Source organism: Aedes albopictus, unplaced genomic scaffold (genome assembly GCF_035046485.1).
Source record: "Aedes albopictus strain Foshan unplaced genomic scaffold, AalbF5 HiC_scaffold_35, whole genome shotgun sequence".
Taxonomy (NCBI): domain Eukaryota; kingdom Metazoa; phylum Arthropoda; class Insecta; order Diptera; family Culicidae; genus Aedes; species Aedes albopictus.
Genome location: NW_026917144.1, coordinates 75,655 through 98,027, shown reverse-complemented (window position 1 = coordinate 98,027; position 22,373 = coordinate 75,655). Strand labels below are relative to the sequence as shown.

Below are 22,373 nucleotides of genomic sequence, written 5' to 3'. Positions count from 1 at the left end.
AAGAACTATGAAGATTTATTCTTAAATTTCTTCTGCAATTTTGTCACCAATTCCATACATTGCCATGCTTCAAGGTCTCAAGAACCCAACCACATTTTCCTAAAGAAATTTAGGAAAACATTCTCTAAAACATTGCGACTTAATGCCCGAGTTTAAAGGTTCGTAATAGACGGATATCATACTGTGTTATCTTATAAAAAAAATACAAATATTTGTTTCATGTTGAATTATCAAAGTGATACAAAAGATGTCAAAATTATTAACTCGAGAGCGGTCGCATCGTGTACTGAGTACACGCACCATGAAATATGCACGCTCTTTGTATACATGTATGGTGTCGTTGAAGGTGGTCAAAGACGCGACTGTTCTAGGGTTAAGTGAGTTCTGGAGCGAGTGCTACATATATATTTTTTGTGTAGTTATTCAACTTTGCTCGGGTATGAAAATTATTTATCAATTCTGGAGTTTCATTTGAACAAATCGTAAGGTTATTAAGTAGAGTCATCATCTTTTCATTGAATATTTAAAAACTCAGAGAAATTAGAAGCTTCCATATATAATATAATTTAAATGTGTATTATATCCGAGCGATGATGTTTTGTGTACTAAATAATATTAAACATACCATTTGGCTGATTTCCCACAAGTTTTTTTTTTATTTCCCGGAGCTTTTGAAAAGATATCTGAAGAACTAAAATAAACGAACAGCTCTTAAAAATTAATTAAAATTTGTTAGATAATTTAGAGCACTTCAAGCTTGAACATTCCTTTGAAAGATGTTGGAAAAATAAAGTAGATAAAAAAACTGTTTTAGATTTAAAGAAAACACAAGGGGTCGCTTCTCCCCACGTGTAAGTTTCCTTAGTCTCCGCCAGTCCGATTTTTTTATCTGTATCAACAAATTGTTAGCCCTAGGCTAGTTTATCTTGGAAACCATGCTTTACTTCCCTTCCGCAAAATTCACATTTTTTGAGTTTGTCGGGAGTGGAATTCGATCCCAGATACTTGACGTGATAGTCATGTGCCCCAAAATCAGGCCCACTCCCCCCTAAATTAAAAGTTGGTATGAAAAAAATTATAAACTATAAGGTAAAATAAGATGTTTGTGTCGATTTTTATTTGCAATGTTAAATTTTGTGAAGGATCCTGAAATGTGGGGCCATTAGAGTCAAATAAAACGCCATATCGGAAGCATTCCTGTATTCCTTCAGACGATCTAAAAAAACTGCATAAAACATCAGAAACCACAGCAACAGCAACCGAGCGAAAGGATAATTATACAGTCAGCGGTTTTCCAATTTCGTGCTCTCCTGAATTACGAAGAAAATCATCAGCTCCGAATTACTACCGAATTTATCGTCCTTCTCTGCAATACGTGGATGTTTCTGCTGCTTCTGGTGGAGATGGCATGCCATCAGTGTTCACAGTGTTCATCAGCAATGCACGCCACCACCAGGCAGTCAGCACCGGAAAATCTCCGCACACTCTGTCTGACTGGACTGACCACCGCACCGCGGCACGGTGCGATTCAGCTCAGAATTAACATTGTTATAATTTTTGAAAGGGCCAAAAATTGCTCCGGACAAGCCGAACCGGCTGCTGTTGCTGCTCCCCATGCAAACAACATCGAAAGCATTAAAAATTGATTCCGCGCAAAACAATTTCGTTCCTGACGGTTTCGCTGACTCTTCGTCTCTGTTTTTCTCTCTGTCTCTCTAATTGCAGGAAATCTTTCGTAAAAGTTAGTTGCAGCTGGTAACGATGCAGCATGCGAGCTTTGTGCACTGTCAGCGCACCCCTCGAGGTTTGCGCACCACCGTCCCGCCCTCTGCCTCCGGGTACCAGATTTCTAGCTTTAAAGTAAGTATGATTGGCGGGATTTTTTTTGTGATTGTCATTACCTTCCTACTGTCTAAGATTGAGTGGTGAACGCAAAAATGGACGGTTGTGGTAGGGTATGAACGTTTATGGCTTGCTATGTGGGATGTTTTGAATGATGATACCATAAGTGATTTTAGACATCAACGATTGGCATCCGTGTACCCTCATTTTTCTAACTCAACCGTATCACATTCGTTTTACAAAAGTGTTCGATCTGACAAATGGCCTCCGTCCCGCATCCATCATCAAACGCATTCAAAATTTGACCCATTGGTTCCAACCCACGGAAACACTCCCTTCATCACAGCCAACACCATCCTCCCACCCGCCACCACAGTGATTAATATCTCTGACCCCATTTTTAGTCGTGCCACATTCATCATAAATCACAACTCCCCGAAATCTGAACTAATTTGTTATTCTTTTCCTGACATCTTTTTCTCCCCATTGCTGCCCTCCTGCTGCTTCGGCTGCTGCCATCGCCACCCTTCACCACAACGAAAACCCAACCCGTGGAACGCCTCTGGTGTGACGGCGGTTCGCATTCCACAGATTATTAGGAACACCACAGCCACGTACACTCTACTTCCTAGTCGAAGCAAAAAGTCGCGTCCGCGAAGTATACGCACAAACATGCCATCACTTCTCCAAACAGGGCATGCTGGACACCGAACTATTCGGCCTAGCCGTGCTGATAGGTAAGTCTCTTTTTCCCTTGTTATTTTTTTTTTTTTTTGAAAACGGAGAAACCACACGAGATGTGGTGCAACATCGTCTCATTTTCGGAGGTTTATTGCTGTTGCTGGAGCTGCTGCTGCTGCCGAAACGTCGCCGTTTTGTCCAACCAAAAGATCAGCGCGCGTGTGCAACACACACGGTTTTCGAGTTTTCGAACGGCGGCGTCAACTCTCCCAAATGGGCCGGGTCGGGTCAAATGGTTACAAACGACCGACCGGTGGTCGTCGTGCTTTCGATCGTTTCGTCGTTTGGAAAGTGATTTTCTGCTGATGGTGTTGTTGCTGTTGTTGTGCTGCTTTTGATGCGGTTGGGCTGGGTAGGTGGGTTACGTAAAAAAAAGCGCGGGGATCGTGCAAGTTCGTTGTCTGGCGCGGCGTTGAAGTCTATTGAGCCAATCGGGGTCAAACCCGGGGGTGAATCGATTTGAATTTTTGACGAACTGGGCAACAACAACGGCACGAGCGATGCTGGGAACAACTTTTGAGATTTGATATCTAAACAACTCTTTCCATTTTAATGAGTCCTGCAAATGATAGCATTTACGGCGACCTTCTCAGAGAAACAATACAATTCAATCGCAATACACATTCAAATTCCCATTTCGTCAGCAAACTTTGAGTTTATTTTTCAATAGCCTATGTAACAGAAGCACGAAAATTTTAAATTTTGGAAGTGGTGGTGATTTTTCATATTCTTCATTGCACCTACAAAGCTGGCCATGAAAATGTTTGACATTTCTGAGGTCATTTTGACAGGCCACACTCATGCACGAAAAAGACGGATACTGTATTCTACTTTATCGATCTTGTTGCCGTCCTTTTCATGCTCATGTTACATCTGTCTAAATGACCTGTGAATTGTCAGTCATTTTGAGGTTAGGTTCGTTAGTGTAATAAAGAATTCCGCTGCTGTCGTCGCGTTGGTTTGATTTTGTTGTGTGCGTCGTCGTTTTTCAGTGTGGATGATGGATTGCCCTCAATGAATTCTGCGTTTATGAGACGTTCTGAAGTGGTGCGGTGATTTTGAGGTGTTCTGGCTTGAGGAATAAGATTTTATGTCTTCAAGAGACAAATTTGGTAAGATCTATCTAATTTTTCTTTTCATTGTTATTTTATTATATTATTGTACAATTGACATTTAATATTACGGGGCTTACACACACATGGAGGGGTAGCCTAAGGGGGTTATTTGAACTGATGACCGGTCTTAAGTACGTGGAGTAGCCAGTCTTTTGTCATGAGCTAGCAACTTTATGTTGACTACCGAAGGAATTCAGCGATTTTAACTCACCCTGCTACAACAAACCATCAGCTAGATAATTCCCTTCCGGAATGATTCTGCAGCCATAGGTAATCCTTGCGCTGGTGGTGGGTATATTTAATCATCATCATCATCATCATCATCATAGCCTATGTAACAGAAGCACGCGCAATTGCTTCTCTGTTTTCCCAAAACTTTTTTTTTATTTTGGAAATTGCACGCTTTGAATTACACAAAAATTCTTGAAAAAATTCGTTGAACTCTTGCAGGAAATCTTCCAAGACATCCTTCAGGATTTTTGTAGAAGTTCGTGCAGGAATCCTCTTGGAGTTTCTGCAGATATTCTTCTAGATGTTCCTTTACAAATTGTTAGAAAAATTATTGAGGGAGTTTTGTTTAGGAGGGTGTCCGGTCATTTGGCCGAATGCCGTTTGGCCGAATGTCGTTTGGCCGAACGCCATTTGGCCGAATGCCATCTGGCCGAATAGATCGTTTGGCCGAATGCCGTTTGGCCAAATTCTGATCAAAAAGAATTCAGAGGAAGTTTTTGAAAGTCTAACTACCAATATGATCATCAGAAATATTTCCTTCTTTAAATCATAGGCAATTCTTTCTAATTTTGACATTCAGGGTTTTGTTGGCGTTGAAACTGCCAATATTTTATCAAAGATTTTTCCTTCCTCAAATCATAGGTTGTTCGTTCGAGTTATACTGATGCGGGGTCACTTAAGGCGAAACTGGAAGCATTTCCTCATTTTTTTGGTTTTTGATTTTTTATTAAATAACGAAGCAATATTTTCAAAATCGGTTTTCGTGCACATGTAGATTATGGATCAGGGTATCTTCTGAATTTTTTACGCGATAGAAAATGTTTTTCGTTTTTGCAGAAACCATTTTTTAGTGAAATTTTGTTCAAAAATGGTTTCTGCAAAAAGGAAAAATATTTTCTACCGCGTAAAAAATTCAGAAGATACCCTGATCCATACTCTACATGTGCACGAAAACCGATTTTGAAAATATTGCTTCGTTATTTAATAAAAAATCAAAAACCAAAAAGTGAGGAAATGCTTCCAGTTTCGCCTTAAGTCGTCTTTCGGCCAAACGGCATTCAGCCAAATGGCATTCGGAAAAATGACCCTTTCGGCCAAATGGCGTTCGGCCAAATGACCCAGAACCGTTTAGGAGTTCCTGAAGGAGTTCCATCAGCAATTGCTCCAGCAGTGGCTTTAGAATTTCTTTCATTGCTCTAACAGTTCCAGCAGGAGCTCCTCCAGGAGTTTTTTTTTTTTCTACAAATTCTCCCAAAACTGAGTGTCTGCACAGTGATTCCTGCAGATATTATTCCCGGAGTGCCTGCAAATATGCCCCCAGAAGCTCCAATAGATATAACTACTGGAGTTGTTTCTGGAATTTCTCTACAACCCCCTTTATTTTTTCTTCGGAGAGCTCTAGGTACTTTTGCTATAATCTCTCGGAAAATTCCCTCAAAAAAAATCTCTTCCTATAGATAGGGGAAGTAACGTATTTGTTTTGTTCTCTTCAGGTTATGATTAGTTGGCGATTCAGCCATCAAATGGATTGAAAACGATGATTAAATTTTCATCCAATGTTTCGCTTCGTATGGAAGCATCTTCAGGGACATAATTTGTTTCGTTTTTTGTCTAGTCTAGTCAGATTTGTTAAACGATGAAAAAAGCAATACAAATTGAGTCCCTGAAGAAGCGAAATGTTGGATGAAAATTTAATCATCGTTTCAATCCATTTGATGACTCAATCGCCAACTAATCATAACCAGAACAACATCTACAGTAGTTCCAAATCATAGAATTTGTTCTCTTCTATAGGGAGGTTTTTTGTTGAACTCATAGTTAGCCTCAAATCCTTTCCAACTAAACTGAGTTATATACCCAAATTCTAGGCAATTTGGTCCACAAAAAAAATCATGACGAAGAGAACAAACCTGCCGATAATACCCTTAGTCAACCTACTTTTCTAGGAGTTCTCCTAAGATTTCTTAAATTGTTTCTCCAGAATTTTCTCTAGGAATTCATTTTGCAGTTCCTTTGAAAATTCTTATAGGAGTTTCTCTGGAAATCTCTCTAGGAGTTTCTTAAGGACCTCAGAGTAAATCCATTTAGGAGATACTGCTTCAGGAATTCTCCCAGGAATGGCTGGAGGAATTCCGTCAGGAATTTTTTCTGTAGTTCTTTCTAATATTTATCTGGAAGACCCTTAGGTTTTTTTTCTTCAGGAGTCTTTGCAATTTCTCTAAAAAAAAACTTCTTCATTCTCTTGGAATTCCTCCCTATACTTTAGTTACTCCACATTCGTGAGCCTTCTCTTGTAATTTGTTCGGGATTTTTAGGAGTCCCTACACAAATTTCTTCAGGAATTTCTATTAGAGTATCTTTGGAAACTTCTAGTAGGCTTTCCTTTCTTCTTTAGGAGTTCCCTTAGAATCACCAGGGAAACCCTTCAAGAAATGTAAATTAATTTTAATTTCATCATGTGACTTCTTAATTTAAATTTGCATCTGGAGGTACTTCTAGAGAAAATTTTTGATGATTTTTAAGAAAAACTCCTAGATAATTTCCTAAAGTAATTTTCGCAGTAGTTTCACACAAACTACATCTAGAACTATTGATGGAATTCGTAGAATTTTAACAGAAATTCGTTGAAATCCTGTACGAATTCTTCTAAGAGCTCTTTCAAGAATTTTTGTAGAAGTTCGTGCAGGAGTCCCCTAGGAGTTTTTTCAGATGTTCTTTTTAGAATTCCTTTGGAAATTATTGCAGTAACTATTTAGGAAATTTTCTTCAAGGGCTCCTGAAGGAGTTCTTTCATGAATCACTTCATGAATCAATCACTCAATTACGAATTATTCCAACAGTTCCAGCAGCAATTTCTCCAGGATTTTTTTCTGAAAAATCCCCCAAAATTAACTGCAGAGATTCTCCTAGTAATTAATCAATGTCTGCAGCAGTTCTTGCAAATATTCTTCCAAGAGCTCCTGCAAATATGCCTTCAGAAATGCCTATAGATATGTTTGCCGGAGTTCATTCTGGAATTTCTCCGATATTTTTTTTCTAGAAATTTCTTTCAAAGATACTTTAGAAACTCTTTTATGAGTACTCCTAAGATTCTAATAGTTTCTTTAGGATTTTAAGAAGACATTCCTTAGGATTTTCTTTTGAAGTTTTTTTAGAAATTACTGCAGGAGTTTCTTTGGAAATTCCTCTAGACGTTCCTTATGGTTTAAGGAACTCTGGGAAAAATCTTCAAGAATTCTTGCTGGAGTTCCTTCTGATATGCCTCTATAAATGTCCTCAAAAATCCAAAAGTTTTTTGCAATGATCTCTTTGGGAATTCTCTCTAAAAATCTCTTAGAATTCCTCCCTATACTTTAGTCCTCCTGATATTTCTCTAGTAGTTTCTTCAGAGTTCCTTGACATTTTTTTTCCAAACATTCCTTCACAAGTTTTGAAGAATTTCCAAAGTTCCATTAGTATTTTTTCCTTCAGTAAGAGTTCCCAGGGAATTTCTTTTGGACATGTTTGTTTATTAATTTTTATTTCATTATGTTACTTCCCAATTAATTTTTTCTCCTAGAGATACTACTGAAGGTAATCTTTGATGAATTTTTAGAAAAGCTGCCGGATAAATTCCTGGAATAAACTTCAGAAAAATTTCTGTAAAAAAATAGAGAATTGGCTTAGAAATGTCTGCTTAACTGCTAAACTCAGGAGAAATCATTCAAGAAAGTTGATCCAGAAATTCCCTCAGGAACTGCTGAATAGATTCCTTCAGGAATTTTTGCTGGAGTTCCTTGTGATATTTCTCTTGGAAGTCCCTAAAGATTTTTTTGTAATAATTTCTTTGGAAATTCCTTCTAAACAATCTCTCTTGTTATTTCTCCTTATACTTTGGAGACTCCTAGAAAAGTTTCCTGAGCTTTTCCCAACAGCTTCTTCAGGTTTTTTTTAGAAAATTCCTTAACAAAATTCTCCTAGCATCACTTGAAGAATTTCTTTTGAAGTATCTTAGGAAATTTATAATTTTCTTTCTCTAGGAGTGCCTTCAGATACACCAGGGGAATTCTTCAGAAAATGTTTATTTAGTTATTCCAATTCCATGATGTCACTTCTCAATGGAAATTTTCTCTTGGAGGAACTTTTGTAGGTAATATTTGGTGAAATTTTATTAAAATTCCTGACACAAAACAAAATCTAGAGGATTTTTAAACGAACTGGTGGTTGAGCAACTGCTAAAAGAAACGAAAGAAATTCTTTCGGTAAATCCATAAAAAAATCTCGACCAAAATCCGAATAGAGTTAATAAAAGCATTTTGTATTTTGAAAAGGCTATCTAGCAACCTGTAGTTCAATTTCTGAAGAAATTTCTAAAAAAATATTTGTATGAATGCCTGCAGAAATGTATTCATGAAGAAAGAGCAGAAAACCTATTAGAAAATTTTGGATGAGAAGCGAAATTCCATCCAGATAAACTTCTAAAGGAGCACTTCGAAAAGGTCTGGGAAAATTCTTCGAATAAAGGTCTTCAGAAATTTGTGGAAAAACTCTTGGAAAAGCTCCGTGAAGGCAATTCTTAATTCATTGCTTGGAGAAACGCTAGTTTAAAAAAAGCAGAGAAGCTTATTCAGTCAAAATGTTCAAAATCTAGCTGTAGTGTGGCTTATCCATCTGTTGTACAGCGATAATGTTGGTTAGGAGCAACGATGCCAGATATTTTTTTTTGTATTATACAGATTTTTGACCTTCTATACAGACAAGATACAGAGTACAGAAAATACAGATTTTTATAATGTGATACATATTTCTCCAAAAAGGATTAAATTTGAAGTTATTTTCAAAAAATTTAATGAAAACTTTATAAATTGCTGATTAAACTATAAAAAATTTATGAAAATTTATACATTTTTACACATGTTTTAGGAAATTAAACACCAGTAAAAATAAACACCGTCAAAAAATAGTGATTCTATTGAAATTCTGGACTCTCAGTATCTACTATGGGGCTGTCCATTAATTACGTAAGGGAATTTTTGCGATTTTTCGACACCCCCTCCCCCCCTTGTAAGATTTTTTGTATTGAAAGCCAAATATTTTTGTATGGCACCCCCCCCCCCCCCCCTCCCCCTATAAACCCGTATGTAATTAATGGACAGCCCCTATACCCTCGAATACGGCGGTACAGAAAAATCTGTATTGATACAGATTTTTGATAAATTATTCTGGCATTTCTGGTTAGGAATCCTTAAGGTTTTTTTAAAGGAACTGCTGGAACAGTTATTGATAGAGAAACTCGTACAAGGAGGAGTTCTTACAGAAAATTCTAGAAAAATTCCCAAAGTTAAGGGGTTTCCTTTTTTTTTTTTTTTTGAAAAATCTTTTTATTTGGCATTGTTGCTCCTGACTGAATTTTTAAAGAAATATATACTAGACTTCCTATAGAAACTCTTCTGGAATTCGTGAAAGAGAAGAATTAATTTTATCAAAAAGTTAGGGACAACATTTTGAGGAATTTATTGAGAAAATCTTTCAAAAAATGTGTACAATCATCAGGTGGAAATCTCTGAATTTGGAACATCCGGAGGAATACCTGAAGGACTAGACTAGAAATTCCGGGATAAAGTTTTTGAGAAGCTGCTGGACAAAATCAAGAAGGAACACTTCAAAAAGGTCGCACATGAATTCCTTGAAGAGCTTGATGACTTTCCTTGAAAAGCTCATTATGAAATTGTTCGGAATTCGTGAAGAATTCCGAGGAAAACTGTTGAAAATTTCCAGAGTAGCTTGTGCATAGCATACACCTTGAAAAATCAATGCCCAATTAGTTGCGTCCTGAAATAAGTTGTCATGTTAAAGGGATGATCAATGCCAACATTTGTGAATTATGAAGACCTTCTTGTAGGACTCCACAATTTACGAACGTGTGAACGAATGTGAAGGGAAGTCTCAATCAGAGACTGATGTGCTGAAGTACGATGGACGCATCCGCATTGCAAGCGAGCTTCCATACGCACTGAACATTGTGAGGCGAAGCACACAAATATCAAGCAGTCAGAGCTTCGTGTTTCCTCGTATGTTTCAGGAAGAAGATGCGATAGGAGCTGTTGGATATTGTAGATGCTGCCTTGAACGAGGGTTGATTGAGTTTCCTTGGCGTGCTTCGATTCATTTTTTTACTGGTCGGCATTTGTCATTTGACCCCCACTTCACAGTGAGTGTCGTAAGACATTAACCAATCTGATATTGCACAGCACTGGTCGTGACCGTTTGGCGTACGAGCTTATAGTTTAAATGCTGATATATTGCGCATTTCGTTCACCACTGGACTGCGCACTCAGTCTTTATAAGTGCGAAAGCGTTAATAAAAGTGCGCGATTGCATCAAATCCAGTTGATGTCTTCGGCGCACTATTTCTTTGTTTTATGCTGAACACACCGAGTTGATTTGTTGCAATCGCGCACTTTTATTTACGTTTTCGCACTCTTGAAAATTCGTGCGATAGTCCAGTGATGAACTAAATGCGCTATATACTAAGTCAAATGTTTTTCCAAATTCACTCAGAATTCACGAAGGGAATCTCCATTCAGATAATTATTAGAGTCTGAACAATAATGGGCAAATTTTCCTTGTAAAATGCTAAAAACTTCATTAACACCAACCACCGCACAAGTGATTTTTCATGTGAAGTACATCCCAAGCTGATTTTCCATCCCTCTTTTTTAAAGGTTTACTTGTGTAACGAAACATGATCAATTCCTATTCAAATGTTATGTGAATGATAGGGAGGCATCCATTAAGTACGTCACGCTTAGAGGGGGGAGGGGGGGGGGGGTTCTGAAAAGTGTGACAAGCAATGTGCTAGGTATAGGCAAAACCCGTACGAAGGGGGGAGGGGGGGTTGAAAATTCCCATTTCTAGCGTGACGTACTAAATGGATGCCCCCTAACATAGTTGCAATGAAAAGAAAGCTCGTGCACAAGGGAGGGTGCGTGACGGTCCAAGGGGCGAAGCCTGTTTTCGGCCAAATTAACCAATTCGTGGCATGTATGCTGATACTAAACTCCAGGCAAACAAGAACCAGCAAACAGGCATCCAAACTCGTGCACCTTTTCCACAAATTCCATCTTAGCTCCACATCTCAAAACCTAAATCCATTTCAGCACATACCTTCCGTAATGGATCGACATTCCTCAAAGTCCGAAAACCTTCCGATCCGTCCGAGTGCACCAGCCCAACCCCCACATATCTCCCCTTCCACCTGGGCGCGCACCTTTGTGCCCCGTTTGTGTGGCGCGAGTGCAATTTAAAAATGCTGATCCGGTGATTTATAGTGGCAGCCACAGTTTATGCGCACAATTTTTCGTCGATTCTTTCTTCAGTGTCCGTCCAGCCAGCAGGGCTAGGCCATTTATTTTCCCCCTCGCGGACGCGGGCGCGAGCTCGTACAACAACCGTTTAGCCATGCGCCGGTGCTGCTGCTGCTGCCACTGGCTGATGAAACGAGCACGGCTCAACTCTTTCACTCGACAGACAACGACGACGTCTCTTCGATCGGTTTTCGGTTGGGGTTTGGTTGGGGGCGAGATGTACACAAAATCTCCATCTTGTCATAAATATGGTTCCATCAGTGGAAGATAAGCCATCGCCCGGCAACTTAGCCAAGAGCCCCAAAAAGGCTGATTGGTAATGTTTGGGGTGATTCTTTGAAGGGTATTGGCATCACTTTGAAAGGGGAAGTCCAGGGGAAAACATTTGTAAAGTTTCCGAATCCAAACCCGAACTGTGATTGGGATTTTAAAAATCCCTTGTTCGAAATGATTTAGGTACTCATCAATTGACAGTTTTGTTACATATATGAGTTAATAATGAATTCAGGAGCTGTTCAGTAATTTTCATAGTGCTGATTTTTCCATAGAAAGTGTTAACACATTTGTAAGGCTCAAGGAATAGATGAAGTAAGCCTCCTGGCGTTTATTTTGACGTTACTATATCTACTGTTGGAGACAGATGTTACGCAATTGAAATGTTTTGGTTTGATTGATTGATTGATTTATCTTTATTTGAGAGACTTTCAGCCCTTGGCTGGTTCGTCTCTCGTTTTGGTTTGAGCCTATGTGCTACTATAATCTGTAAAAACGAGAGTACTAAAATCCTTGTTGAGGTTGTTTGAAGCGAGACTCGATTGGTACAGGATTTTTGTAATGAAAATATTCTTGACTTGATTCGGGCCTAGAAACACATCGTGCCTATCATATACATTGGAATGTAGATTAAACTTTTGAGTTGAAAAAAAAGCTCTTAGTCAATAATTGCGAAAGGTCTCTTAGAACACTGCTAAAAGTCGAAATGATAGTTCTCACTGTAATTCGAACTACCACAGCTCTGGAAAGGTGGATCAATTCTGTTTTTATACCCCTTCGCTCCAGGCTCTTCTCAACCCCACCTGAATGTCTCAAACTGAGCCCAGCCCGCAAGACGGGGAAGAAGAAATGGGTACACAAATTTATAAGCGAACGAAATGACGACGTCGACCCAAAACGACAACGGCTACGACGACGGCGATGGAAAAACAACCACACGAGATCAACGAAAACAACAACAGGGCCCAACAGCTACCTGAATTACTAAACACGCGTCTTATGTCTTTTCGATTGGATCCTGCGCTGCTGCTGCTGCTGTTGCTATTGCTGTTACTTTTGCTGCTCTCGTGAAATGAAATTCCTCGTTTTTATTCATGCTTCGTTTTTCTCCTTTTTTCCTTTGGTTCCCCGCGCCTCCTGCTTGGTGTTCCTCAGTTGTACAAAGGAATATTTGGGATGGAAAGTTGGTCAAAAGAGTGATTTCGTTTCAATTTCCAACGCTTGTACGGCGAAGTGGTCGCTACATAGTTTCATCAGAAACTAGACGAGAGGAAGATACCCATGGACAGAGTGATGTCAACGGCTTCTCGAAACAGTAGAAACATTAACCAATCCATCTAAGCAAACGAAACGGCAGCACGAACATAGCGTTCTAACTGAGGCGCAGGAAAACATGCATCGGAACGATATGCGAAGATTTTATGAAACTATCAATATTGTGCGACACAATACTGCGCCACTAACCGCCTGTGCAATGATCGGGAAGACAATTTGATAGACCTTCTCTCCAACATTACATCTTCTATCTACTTGCTCTTTCTTCTCTACATATAAAATTATTGAATTTTCATAGTCTAGCTAGAACCTTGTGAATGATAGATAATAGGTATCAACGCATCGGTGTAAGTCTTAGCATTCTGGGTTATCCCTTGTGAAGTCTTACTTCCAAGCCCATTTTGACCACGAATTCCTCCCACCGTGTACCGTTCGTGAAATCTTCTTTGGCTTGATCTCGCGTTGCTGGCTGCTCGCCTATGGAAGGAGATTCGTGGCTGTGGCATTCCGGCCGCACCGTCGTCGTCGTCCACTCCCCTTTCGCTCGTACCTACTACCAAGCCAACCTGGGCCAACCTGGGTCCACATCTCGCACGCCACTCGCCGCAGGTCTCCGCATCCCCACCCCGCGCCCACCTCTCATTCCAAGCTGAAGCTGGTGCTTTGGACGACTCGCCTTTTCATATGTCCCGAGGCAAATTTCCTGTTGAACAGCATTCATGGGCGCGGGGTCCCATCCCAGCCACAGCCGCAGCCGCAGCCCCATGCCATGTCATCCTCGCGCTCGCGCACATCATCATCATCGTCGTCGTCGTGGTCGTACCCGACGACGACGTCGCGTTTGGAGCGATTTGGTAAACCGGTGATTTTGTCCTGCTGCCCGGCCCGGTTGGTTGGTCGTTCGAGTGAGATTTCAGCGTTCGTTCGTTCGTTCGCTCGCTCGTTGAAATCGTTCAACTGGATGTCGAACTTCGTGATCACGTAACTTTCCGTTGAATGCCATGCCTTTGGTTGGGGGCTCTTGATTTGAACGGGAATTCAGAGTGTGCTTTTAGAGGAGTTGTAGAATTCATTGGTCTAAATTTATAGTTGACATGGTAACGTAGCACTATTTTGGAAATTACAAGGAATTTTAAAACATTCAACATAGGAATTACACCATGATTTTCACCAACAATAAAAGATATTTCTTTAACTTCTTACTCCAAGCATTATTTTGAAAAATCCCTGACGGAATTGTATCTGACAGCAATGAACTCTGGATAGGAAATGTCATGAAAATGTCATTTTGCTATACGCTTGTGTAAATGTCGCTGATCGGCGACATGATTAACCTTCCAAAACTAATCGACACTTAAGATTAATATTGCTCACGGATGGAAATTTGCATCGGAAATGGTGGAAAATGAAAAATGTCATGACATTATTTCCATGAAATTCGATGACACTTTTTTAAGAAGATGATACATATCAAATATGATTTGGCTTGCAATCTCCCAAATCAAAGGAAACGGAGGTTATCTATTTTCCGACGTTACGGCGCAATGTACTTTGCGAAAAATCTGGTCGTGTTAATGGAATATCTGCATGTAAAAGAGAATACAGTTAAATTCTATTCCGTTTGATCCAACTTTATGATTGCATCCTATGATAGATACGTATATCGACCTCAACTGTGAGCTCGTCTTCTATGTCTCGTACTTGACTCGAGTCGAGACGTAGATGTAAATTAAGTAATTTCCGGGGTTATATATTTGAGGGAACCGATGAGGGACACGTAGATTTTTTTTGGGGATGGGAGGGTTGGTTCAGACAAAGTCTACGCTCCATAAAAATTTTAACGAAAGTCTACGAGGGTAGAGGAAGGTGTTTGAGATGGCCAAAATTTGGTCTACGTGGTTTATTAAAGCCCCTGACAGGAATTAGACAAGGTACCATTTTCAAAGGTCTTCATCAATCTGAAAACGTTTCGTGAAACAAATGAGAACCCGAGTATAGAGTTGGATTCGGTTTGATTGTAATAATAAATCGTAAATCGTTTGAAAATGAACTCTAACTCCTGTATTCTTTGTTAAGTAATTTTAAAGATTTTTTCAAAGAAATTGCGTACAGATTTTCTGAGGAATCATTGAAGATATTTATGGAATTTTGAGTACTGATTTTGCCGGTAAAACTTCTCGAAGACAGCGCACCTTTCTCAAACTATGAGTCGCGACTCACCACCCCCAGAGGCAATACACGCGTCGGTAAAGAAGTTTGAGAAAGGCTGTCCTAGACGAATGTCTGAATATTGGAATGTTGTACATTCAGAAAATTGTCCAGAAAAGGTCATGTGCTCTCTGGTAGAAATCCTTCGAGAAGTTTCATCATCAGTTAAGGCTGAAAATGTTTCATGCTGATTGTTTAGTGGTCGTCATCAGTGTGATCCATTTTGATCCAAATCCATTCAAGGGTTCTAAAAAAAACGGTGCTCTAGAAAGTTTTAGCTATGTACTCCAAATACCTTGTCCCTAATCCAGCTATAGTTTTGGCGAATTTGATGAATTGGTCAAACCATCATAAAACTTCTTATATTTGTGTTCTCATAAATTCAAGGTGCGGCTTCGTTGTATCTTTATCCTAAAACAGATTATACATCTTGTCATTTATCACTAGAACTAGAAACGGATTACAAACAGCTGTTTCTCTTTTTTCCAACTATCACAGGAGTCATATCTATCATATAAACGCCTGTAAGTTATGCAATCAGGCGAACTGTGACGCTTTACAATAATCTTCACACAATCTATCACTTCACGTCTGGCATCTACGCACAACTGCGTAAGCCCCTATGTCAAAAACAGTCTTACCACGAACTCAACTTATGTTCAACTTCTGTACGTTTTCTCGCACACCAAACGCCAAACATCCAAGTACTCGTGTTTGATAGCGTACTCCGTACCCAAGAGTACTTAAGCAGGGTTGCCACACATACAGATTAATCTATATTTTACAGATTTGTACGGCTATTTCCGGATACAGAATCTGTATATACAGAATTACAGGTTTTTTGAAAACTTAGGTTTCAGAACTTTGCTTGCTGTACGCGTTCGGTTTCGAACTGTTCTATTTATGTCAAAATAATGTTGAACCATTTTTAGTTTCAATGTGCAATATGCAATTAGGGAAGGATAATGTGTAGTAAACCGAGATTTTTAGCCTTAGGCTAGTTCATCGCGGGACACACGCTTTACTTCCTTTCCGAAGAAAGAACTCACATTTTGTGAGTTTGTCGGGAGTTGGGTTCGATGCCAGGTATCACGTCGCGGACCTCAGGTGCATTATCGAGGTCCACTCTAGACCCGCTCCCCTAGGGAAGGTCAAAATTAAAAGTGTTCGGATAAAAGGTGGTCAATCTATTGGGGTTATATGGTATTATACGGTACTATGAATCGATCGAATAAATAGAATTGACTACATTTCAGGAAGTTTCACAGCATTTTCGGTGGGATTCAGAGGCGTTATGAAAGCGTAACGGGGAGTTTTCGGGGGGTTTCGGAGCCTCTCAGATGCATTACCTGGGGCCCGAGGGGGTTTAAGGGTGATTTTGAAGGCAATTTAGGAGTTATCAGAGCATTTTCTGCGAGATTCAGAGACGTTATGGAAGCGTTACGTAGGCGTTTTCGGGGGTTTCGGAGCCTCTCAGGTACGTTACATGGGGTCCGAGAGGTATAAGGGGGATTTCAAAGGCATTTCAGGAAGTTTCAGAGCATTTTCGGTGGGATTCAGAGGCGTTACGGAGGAGTTTTCGGGAGTTTCGGATCATCTCAGGTGCGTAAAATGGGGTTAATTTGAAATGCTTCTGAAACCCTTTGAAGCGGCTCTGAACTGCTATCAAACACCCCTAAAACCCTTAAGGAACGCCCTTAAAATGTTCCAGAAAATCCCTGAAACTCTCTGAACTGTACTGAAATCCTGGAGACTCTTAACTACATTGAAACGCCCTTCAAACCCCTTGCATTATCCTTTAAAGGCTCCTGAGATCCCTTCAATTGCCCTTAAAGCCCCTTCGAACGTACTTGAAATCCCCGTAATGCTATTGAAATGCCCCTGAATTCCCCGTTATCAAATTAAAACTCCAACAAATCTTGACAGTAGCCCTTAAAAGGCTCCTCAAATCTTCTGAAACAATTCCTCAAAACGCCCCTGAAGCCCCATGGAACTCCCTTTTTTTGGGCTCTCTGGAAACTCCCTTAGTCCCACCTCAAAGTCCATGGAGCAAGACCCGTTCTCGCGAACTAAATTCGCTCATTGAGGCCCAAACTAAATGTATACATACAAAAATTTCCCTCTATTTATGCCTATTTTTAATTTATGCTCATTTTTAATTTATGCAGTCGCTACGAGATGAACCAGCCGAGGGCTGTAAATCTCTATAATAAAGAAAAATAATAATAATAATAATTTATGCAGTCCCAGCCATGTGCATAAAAAGAGTTTCTAGTGTACCAACTATAGAACTATATTCTTATTCAATACTTACACTATCACCCCAAACTTGAGTTTTATGTCTCTAGCGAAGCAAACAATTGGCCAAATTTCATAAATTCTCGGTTTTACGTCAATTCTAAACAAAATGTTCGTCACCTTGTTTGGTGACCCCGGTGCCACTTAGCGACACTGACCAATTTCGTAGCTTGGGAAACACTAACATTTTCGTGCCTTTAGCGGAACAGAATGTGAAATTTGATCTTTCGCGATATCGGTCAATAACCATCAATTTTGGACTTTTTATTTACATCCATCCGTCTTATATTATAAACCTACACGCTAAAACTGCTCAGCACCTAAATAGTGTAAGACCAACTCATAAGTGCATAATTTCCAGACCACACCAAAAATGTGTTACAGTTACGCATTCACAAAAACAGCTCGTACACTCTTCTAGATGCGAAATGTCGATATTTTTTGTTTAATACCAAGATCACTAGTAAACCTAGCTAGATTGCCGTAGATTTTTTTTTATGAATTTCACAATTTTGCGGACGCAGGAGCTGATTTTGTGAATGTGTAAGTGTTACACACTTTTGGTGTAGTCTGGAAATTATGCATTTTAGTGCTGAGTGGTTTTAGCGTGTATTGCAAAATATCTTTGGAACTTGCAAAGGAGAAACTCCACGCCAACAGCTCCACCCTGCCGAATATTTCAATTTTTGATTCGTCAAGCGACAATCCCTCCCGCAGAAATTGTCGGAATGCGAAGATCCGCTTCTTTCCTGAAATTTGCTTTTAGCGCGATTCGAGATAGGTAGGACCGGGACTGGACTGCGTACTGCGGTGGGCTGACCGTCGTCGTCAAGTCAATGAGGGGGGGGGGGGGAAACGCGCTCGAAACGGAATGAAAAAATCAATGTCCAAAAGTAAAATTGATGATGACAAATACAAATCGATTATGTAAATTGAGTTTTGTTTGGTTGCTCTTGTGCTGCACTACTGGCTGCGCTGCGCTCTGCTGCTGTCGCCCGTTGTTGTAGCGTTCGCTGGTTCGCTGCAAACTTAAAAGCCAAAACCAAGTGAACTTCTTTTCATTTTTTGAATTTTTTTCATCTGTCTGGTCTGGTAGGCAGGCTCCTATTGTGACATTTTTTTTTTGGTTTCGATCCACTTGGAGACTTGAACGACGTCGACGTTTGGAACGTGCGACACGAGGTCGAAGCCCACTTTTCGTCGTCGTCGTTGGACCTCGCGAAAACTGGTCAAGACGGAGTTGGATGATAACGATTAAAATTTTAACGAGTTTGTTTTTCTTCTTTTCTCCGGGCTCTTTTCTGACCGAGCGAGAGTTCAAGCTGCGAGAAGGGCAACAGCAGCGCAGCGCAACATCCACGTGGAGCCCAGCCAGAAAATGAATAGTTTAGGGCCTCTGCTGACTGAGGTGGACACCGAAGCATTCGGTCGCCCCGCGCGCGCGAGAAAAATGTGAAAAGCTTCTTTTGAGGTGACGAAGCAAACGGGTGGGTCAATGTATGGGTGTTTGTGTGTATGTATGTGTTGTTTGCCCAAGAGACCCCGCGGGGAGGGAGAGTTCAAGGCTTATGGGCGAGTCCGGTTTTATATGGCCGCGTCGCAGCCGCCACTTCTGGCCTCCTCCGGTGTTCGCGTTTCGATGCGTGGCCCACCGTTTGAAGCGAAAGTCAGAGCTCGGAGCTTCAATGATACGGAGGAGAGACACTTGGCCAAACGGACAGGGCTGTGTGAGTGTGCAGCGAAGAAGACGGTGGTGGTGATGGCGGTTGTGGGACAAGAAGGTGGACACATTGAGCGACTCTCGAACGCGCGCGCGCGTCCATACCTATCGAATAAAACTTGTTTCTTCGGGTCTCCCTCGCGAACCAAGTCGCGGTAGAAGCTGGCACTGGTGGTTATACAGCAGTTGGTTGGTAACCTACGATGGAGCCCGCGGAACGACGGGATGGACGAGAAAAACGAAACAAGAAAGAGATTTGAATATTCCAAATTTTTGTTCTCGTTTTCTTTTCTTCTCGGCTTGGTGTCCGTCCCCATCACATTTGTGCTTCTGTATCCAGAAACGGTGATGCTGATCTTCTGAGTTGATGTGGATCCAGTTGGTCTAGATTTATTTGAAATCACGCATGCTATATTATGAAACTTTCTAAAGATGCTGGATTCCACATATGTATAAACATCATTTCGATTTTGGGTTGCAATCAAATCTTTCCCCGAGTAACAACAGATCATTGGACGCGTCATAAAACTAAACTGAAACAATTTTGATTTTGTGGCGGTTCTAAGAACACCCTGAAGACTGACAAGGCCTGTCGCTATCTCTACCCACAACCACGTAGTTTGCCTTAGTCGAGTTAATTGTCCACATCCTTTTCAGATGAACAAAAGCTTCCTCCACTGCCTTACGATCGATGCTGATCAAATCGATATCGTCAGCAAAACCCAAGAGCATAAACCTTATTAGTTTCGCTGAAAAATCAGCTGGATTCTCAGCTCCTTTAGGGCTTTCTTTAACTCGTCCATTGCTGTGGGTTCCACTATTTGATCGTCATCAGCTATGTTATTTCTGATTCTGATCGATACCAGATACTGATTTATTCATCAGCAATTTTTCTTCCCGATCATTGCACAGGCAGTTACTGGCGCAGTATTGTGACGCACACTATTGACAGTTGCATAAAATCTCCGCATATCGTTACGATGCGTGCTTCAATGCACTTCTGCAGTCATGCTCTGATCGTGTATCTGTTTTTTGGCTGAGATGGGTTGGCTTATTTTCTGCTCCAACCAACCATAACCTTTTTGCACTGTTGTGTACATGAACTCCCATAAACCGTTGACATTTTGGATTTTGAAATGAGTGTTGTATTGTATCTTGAACTCGTGCCGCTAGGAAATCGAGTCCAAACTTTTGTTCCTACGAAATAATGACCTGTCTGTAGAACCTCAAACCTATAACGTCCTAAATCTCCAGTGATCCAGCACCGTGGTCTATCAGGTCACCACTCGGGTGCCTCCTAGTGCGTTTTCGGATTCAAATATTCTTACATTTGAAGTATCTCTCTAGCAGACCATTATCGTAAGTAAAGGAATGAAAGTTTTCCGTACCAATGCAATATGACAGATCGAAATAAACAGCCTTTTACCCTTTTACGATCCACGCGTGCCGATTTCCGATAACTGTTTCTAAATTTTGTTTTGGGCTCTCATAGAACTTATTTTTCAGGTCACAGAATCGGTCGCTTATCGACTGTTGATAGTCAGTAATATTTTATCATCATTAATGATATTACATAGACATCGTCTGCTTAGGATCGTTAAGGTGAATCGGGACGCTGTGTTATTTTTCCTATCTTCCCTCTCTTTCTAACAATTTGCCTCGCGATTTTGAAGATGGTAATCTCGATTTCTATCGCACAGATGAGGCTGAAAAACAATCAGCATATGCACTGCAAGTGAGCATACACAATGATAGATTTTTGTTCCATTATATGAAGTAGAATCTGAGATTACCATCTTAGTAGCAACAGAGCAATGGCGGATATTTCCTCGACCGTCCCGTCCGCCCTTAAAGATTCTATAAATACCAACACTCATAATCAAAAAGTGAAAAAAAAAATAGTTGAACGATATTATACCCTGCAGCAATCGGGTTTGCGCCAAAGTTTCACGAGAAGCTACGAGAAAACGCGCAATCCAGTGACATTTGATACGTGAGTACGTATGAATATCGACATCTAATGGCAGCCAGAACGAGTTTTACAGCCGCCCGTCCCATCGCCGCCCCTTGTGGCCGAACATTTAATTAATATGCATTCCGATCGGTTTTGAGCAACCGAGTGCGCGAGTAAGAGAGACACGTTGAAAAGCTTGCCAACTCTCTCTCTCTACACGCGAATGCTTGCGCAGCGGTGAAGTCACTCGGTATGTGTATCGAGAATTGTGCTGTTCCAGCACCTATCTAGCCGCTAGCTGAAAGTGTCCATAGATCCGTGAACTAACTTGATGATACGTAGCTCACATCAACGTCACCAGCTCGCCAGCCCATCAATGTCTAAAGGGTGGCTACTTGGAAGCCGCAAGTCTCTCATCATCATTTGACGCTGTATTATGCGTTGCGCGAAAATTTGTACGCGCAATCACCCATACATCTCCGCCTGTAAGAAAAATCATTTCGGTGTTTTCGGCGCAGTATTCCTTGGCCAATTCGCGCACTTATTGTAGAAGACACCATAACGATTAAACATACCAGCGGAGGTCTATTAGCGATTTTGCACCTTTTTCGCTCTCTATTTTCTTGCAACGGGTAATATTTCTAGGCACATACGCGGTAGCTCACGCTAGTTTCGCAATTCAAGGCCACCTCACACAGCAGAGGTTTCTCATATCACACCTCATCGGCATTGGATGCAAAACGGGGGAAGCAGAGAAGGGTGGGGGTCCCCATACTTTGCAATGTCTCCTTAAATGATGCGAGACTGGCGCCGTTTATAAATATTTACATGTACTTACCACACCCCACAGCGAGAGTGCTACGACATCATACTCAATTTAACTGCACTGAACAGCCTTTTTTTGCTATCGACAACTGCAATTAAGTCGCATTCCGTAGCGATTGGATATCCACATTTTCCCAGTCGTACAGATCGACGCAATCTTCTCCTCCGGTGATCATCGAGCTTAAATTTATGACACTGTAAAACTTTCGAAACTGTGGTGGGAAGTTATTTTATACAATCAGGGCCTCGTCATCCATGGCTTCCATATGGCGACTTCCCCTGACAATCAGTGAATTGTTCGAATGCTTCTCAAAGGTGACGCTTGAAGTGACAATTAACACTGTTTCTACAGCTGCAGCAACAGCAAATAATTCCCTTACCGATGTTATCCTTGGAATATTTTCGACCAAGTGCTAATTATACTACTCCGATTTTCTTTTTGTGTTTCCACAGATGGCGAATACTTGTTTGCCGACCCCGAGAGCAAACTGTCCAAATACGGACCGAAAAGCTGGCGTTCGTCACACACGCACGTAAGTTAACTC

At 40.7% G+C, this 22,373-nt stretch overlaps 1 protein-coding gene across 2 annotated transcripts in view; it reads left to right on the top strand.

Moving 5' to 3' along the window:
* The window catches only part of LOC109433586 (protein expanded), a 46,020-nt gene that overhangs the window by 18,999 nt on the left and 4,648 nt on the right, over nt 1-22,373 (top strand). Inside the window, exons 2-4 of one of the 2 annotated variants that reach the window (XM_019710019.3) lie at nt 1,726-1,860; nt 2,434-2,579; nt 22,282-22,361. In XM_019710019.3, the coding sequence (XP_019565564.2) occupies nt 1,769-1,860; nt 2,434-2,579; nt 22,282-22,361 (318 nt within the window). In that variant the 5' untranslated portion in view covers nt 1,726-1,768. Of the gene's footprint in view, nt 1-1,725; nt 1,861-2,433; nt 2,580-21,645; nt 22,144-22,281; nt 22,362-22,373 lie in introns of those variants that run through there. The other variant, XM_062843611.1, reaches the window with a different exon arrangement.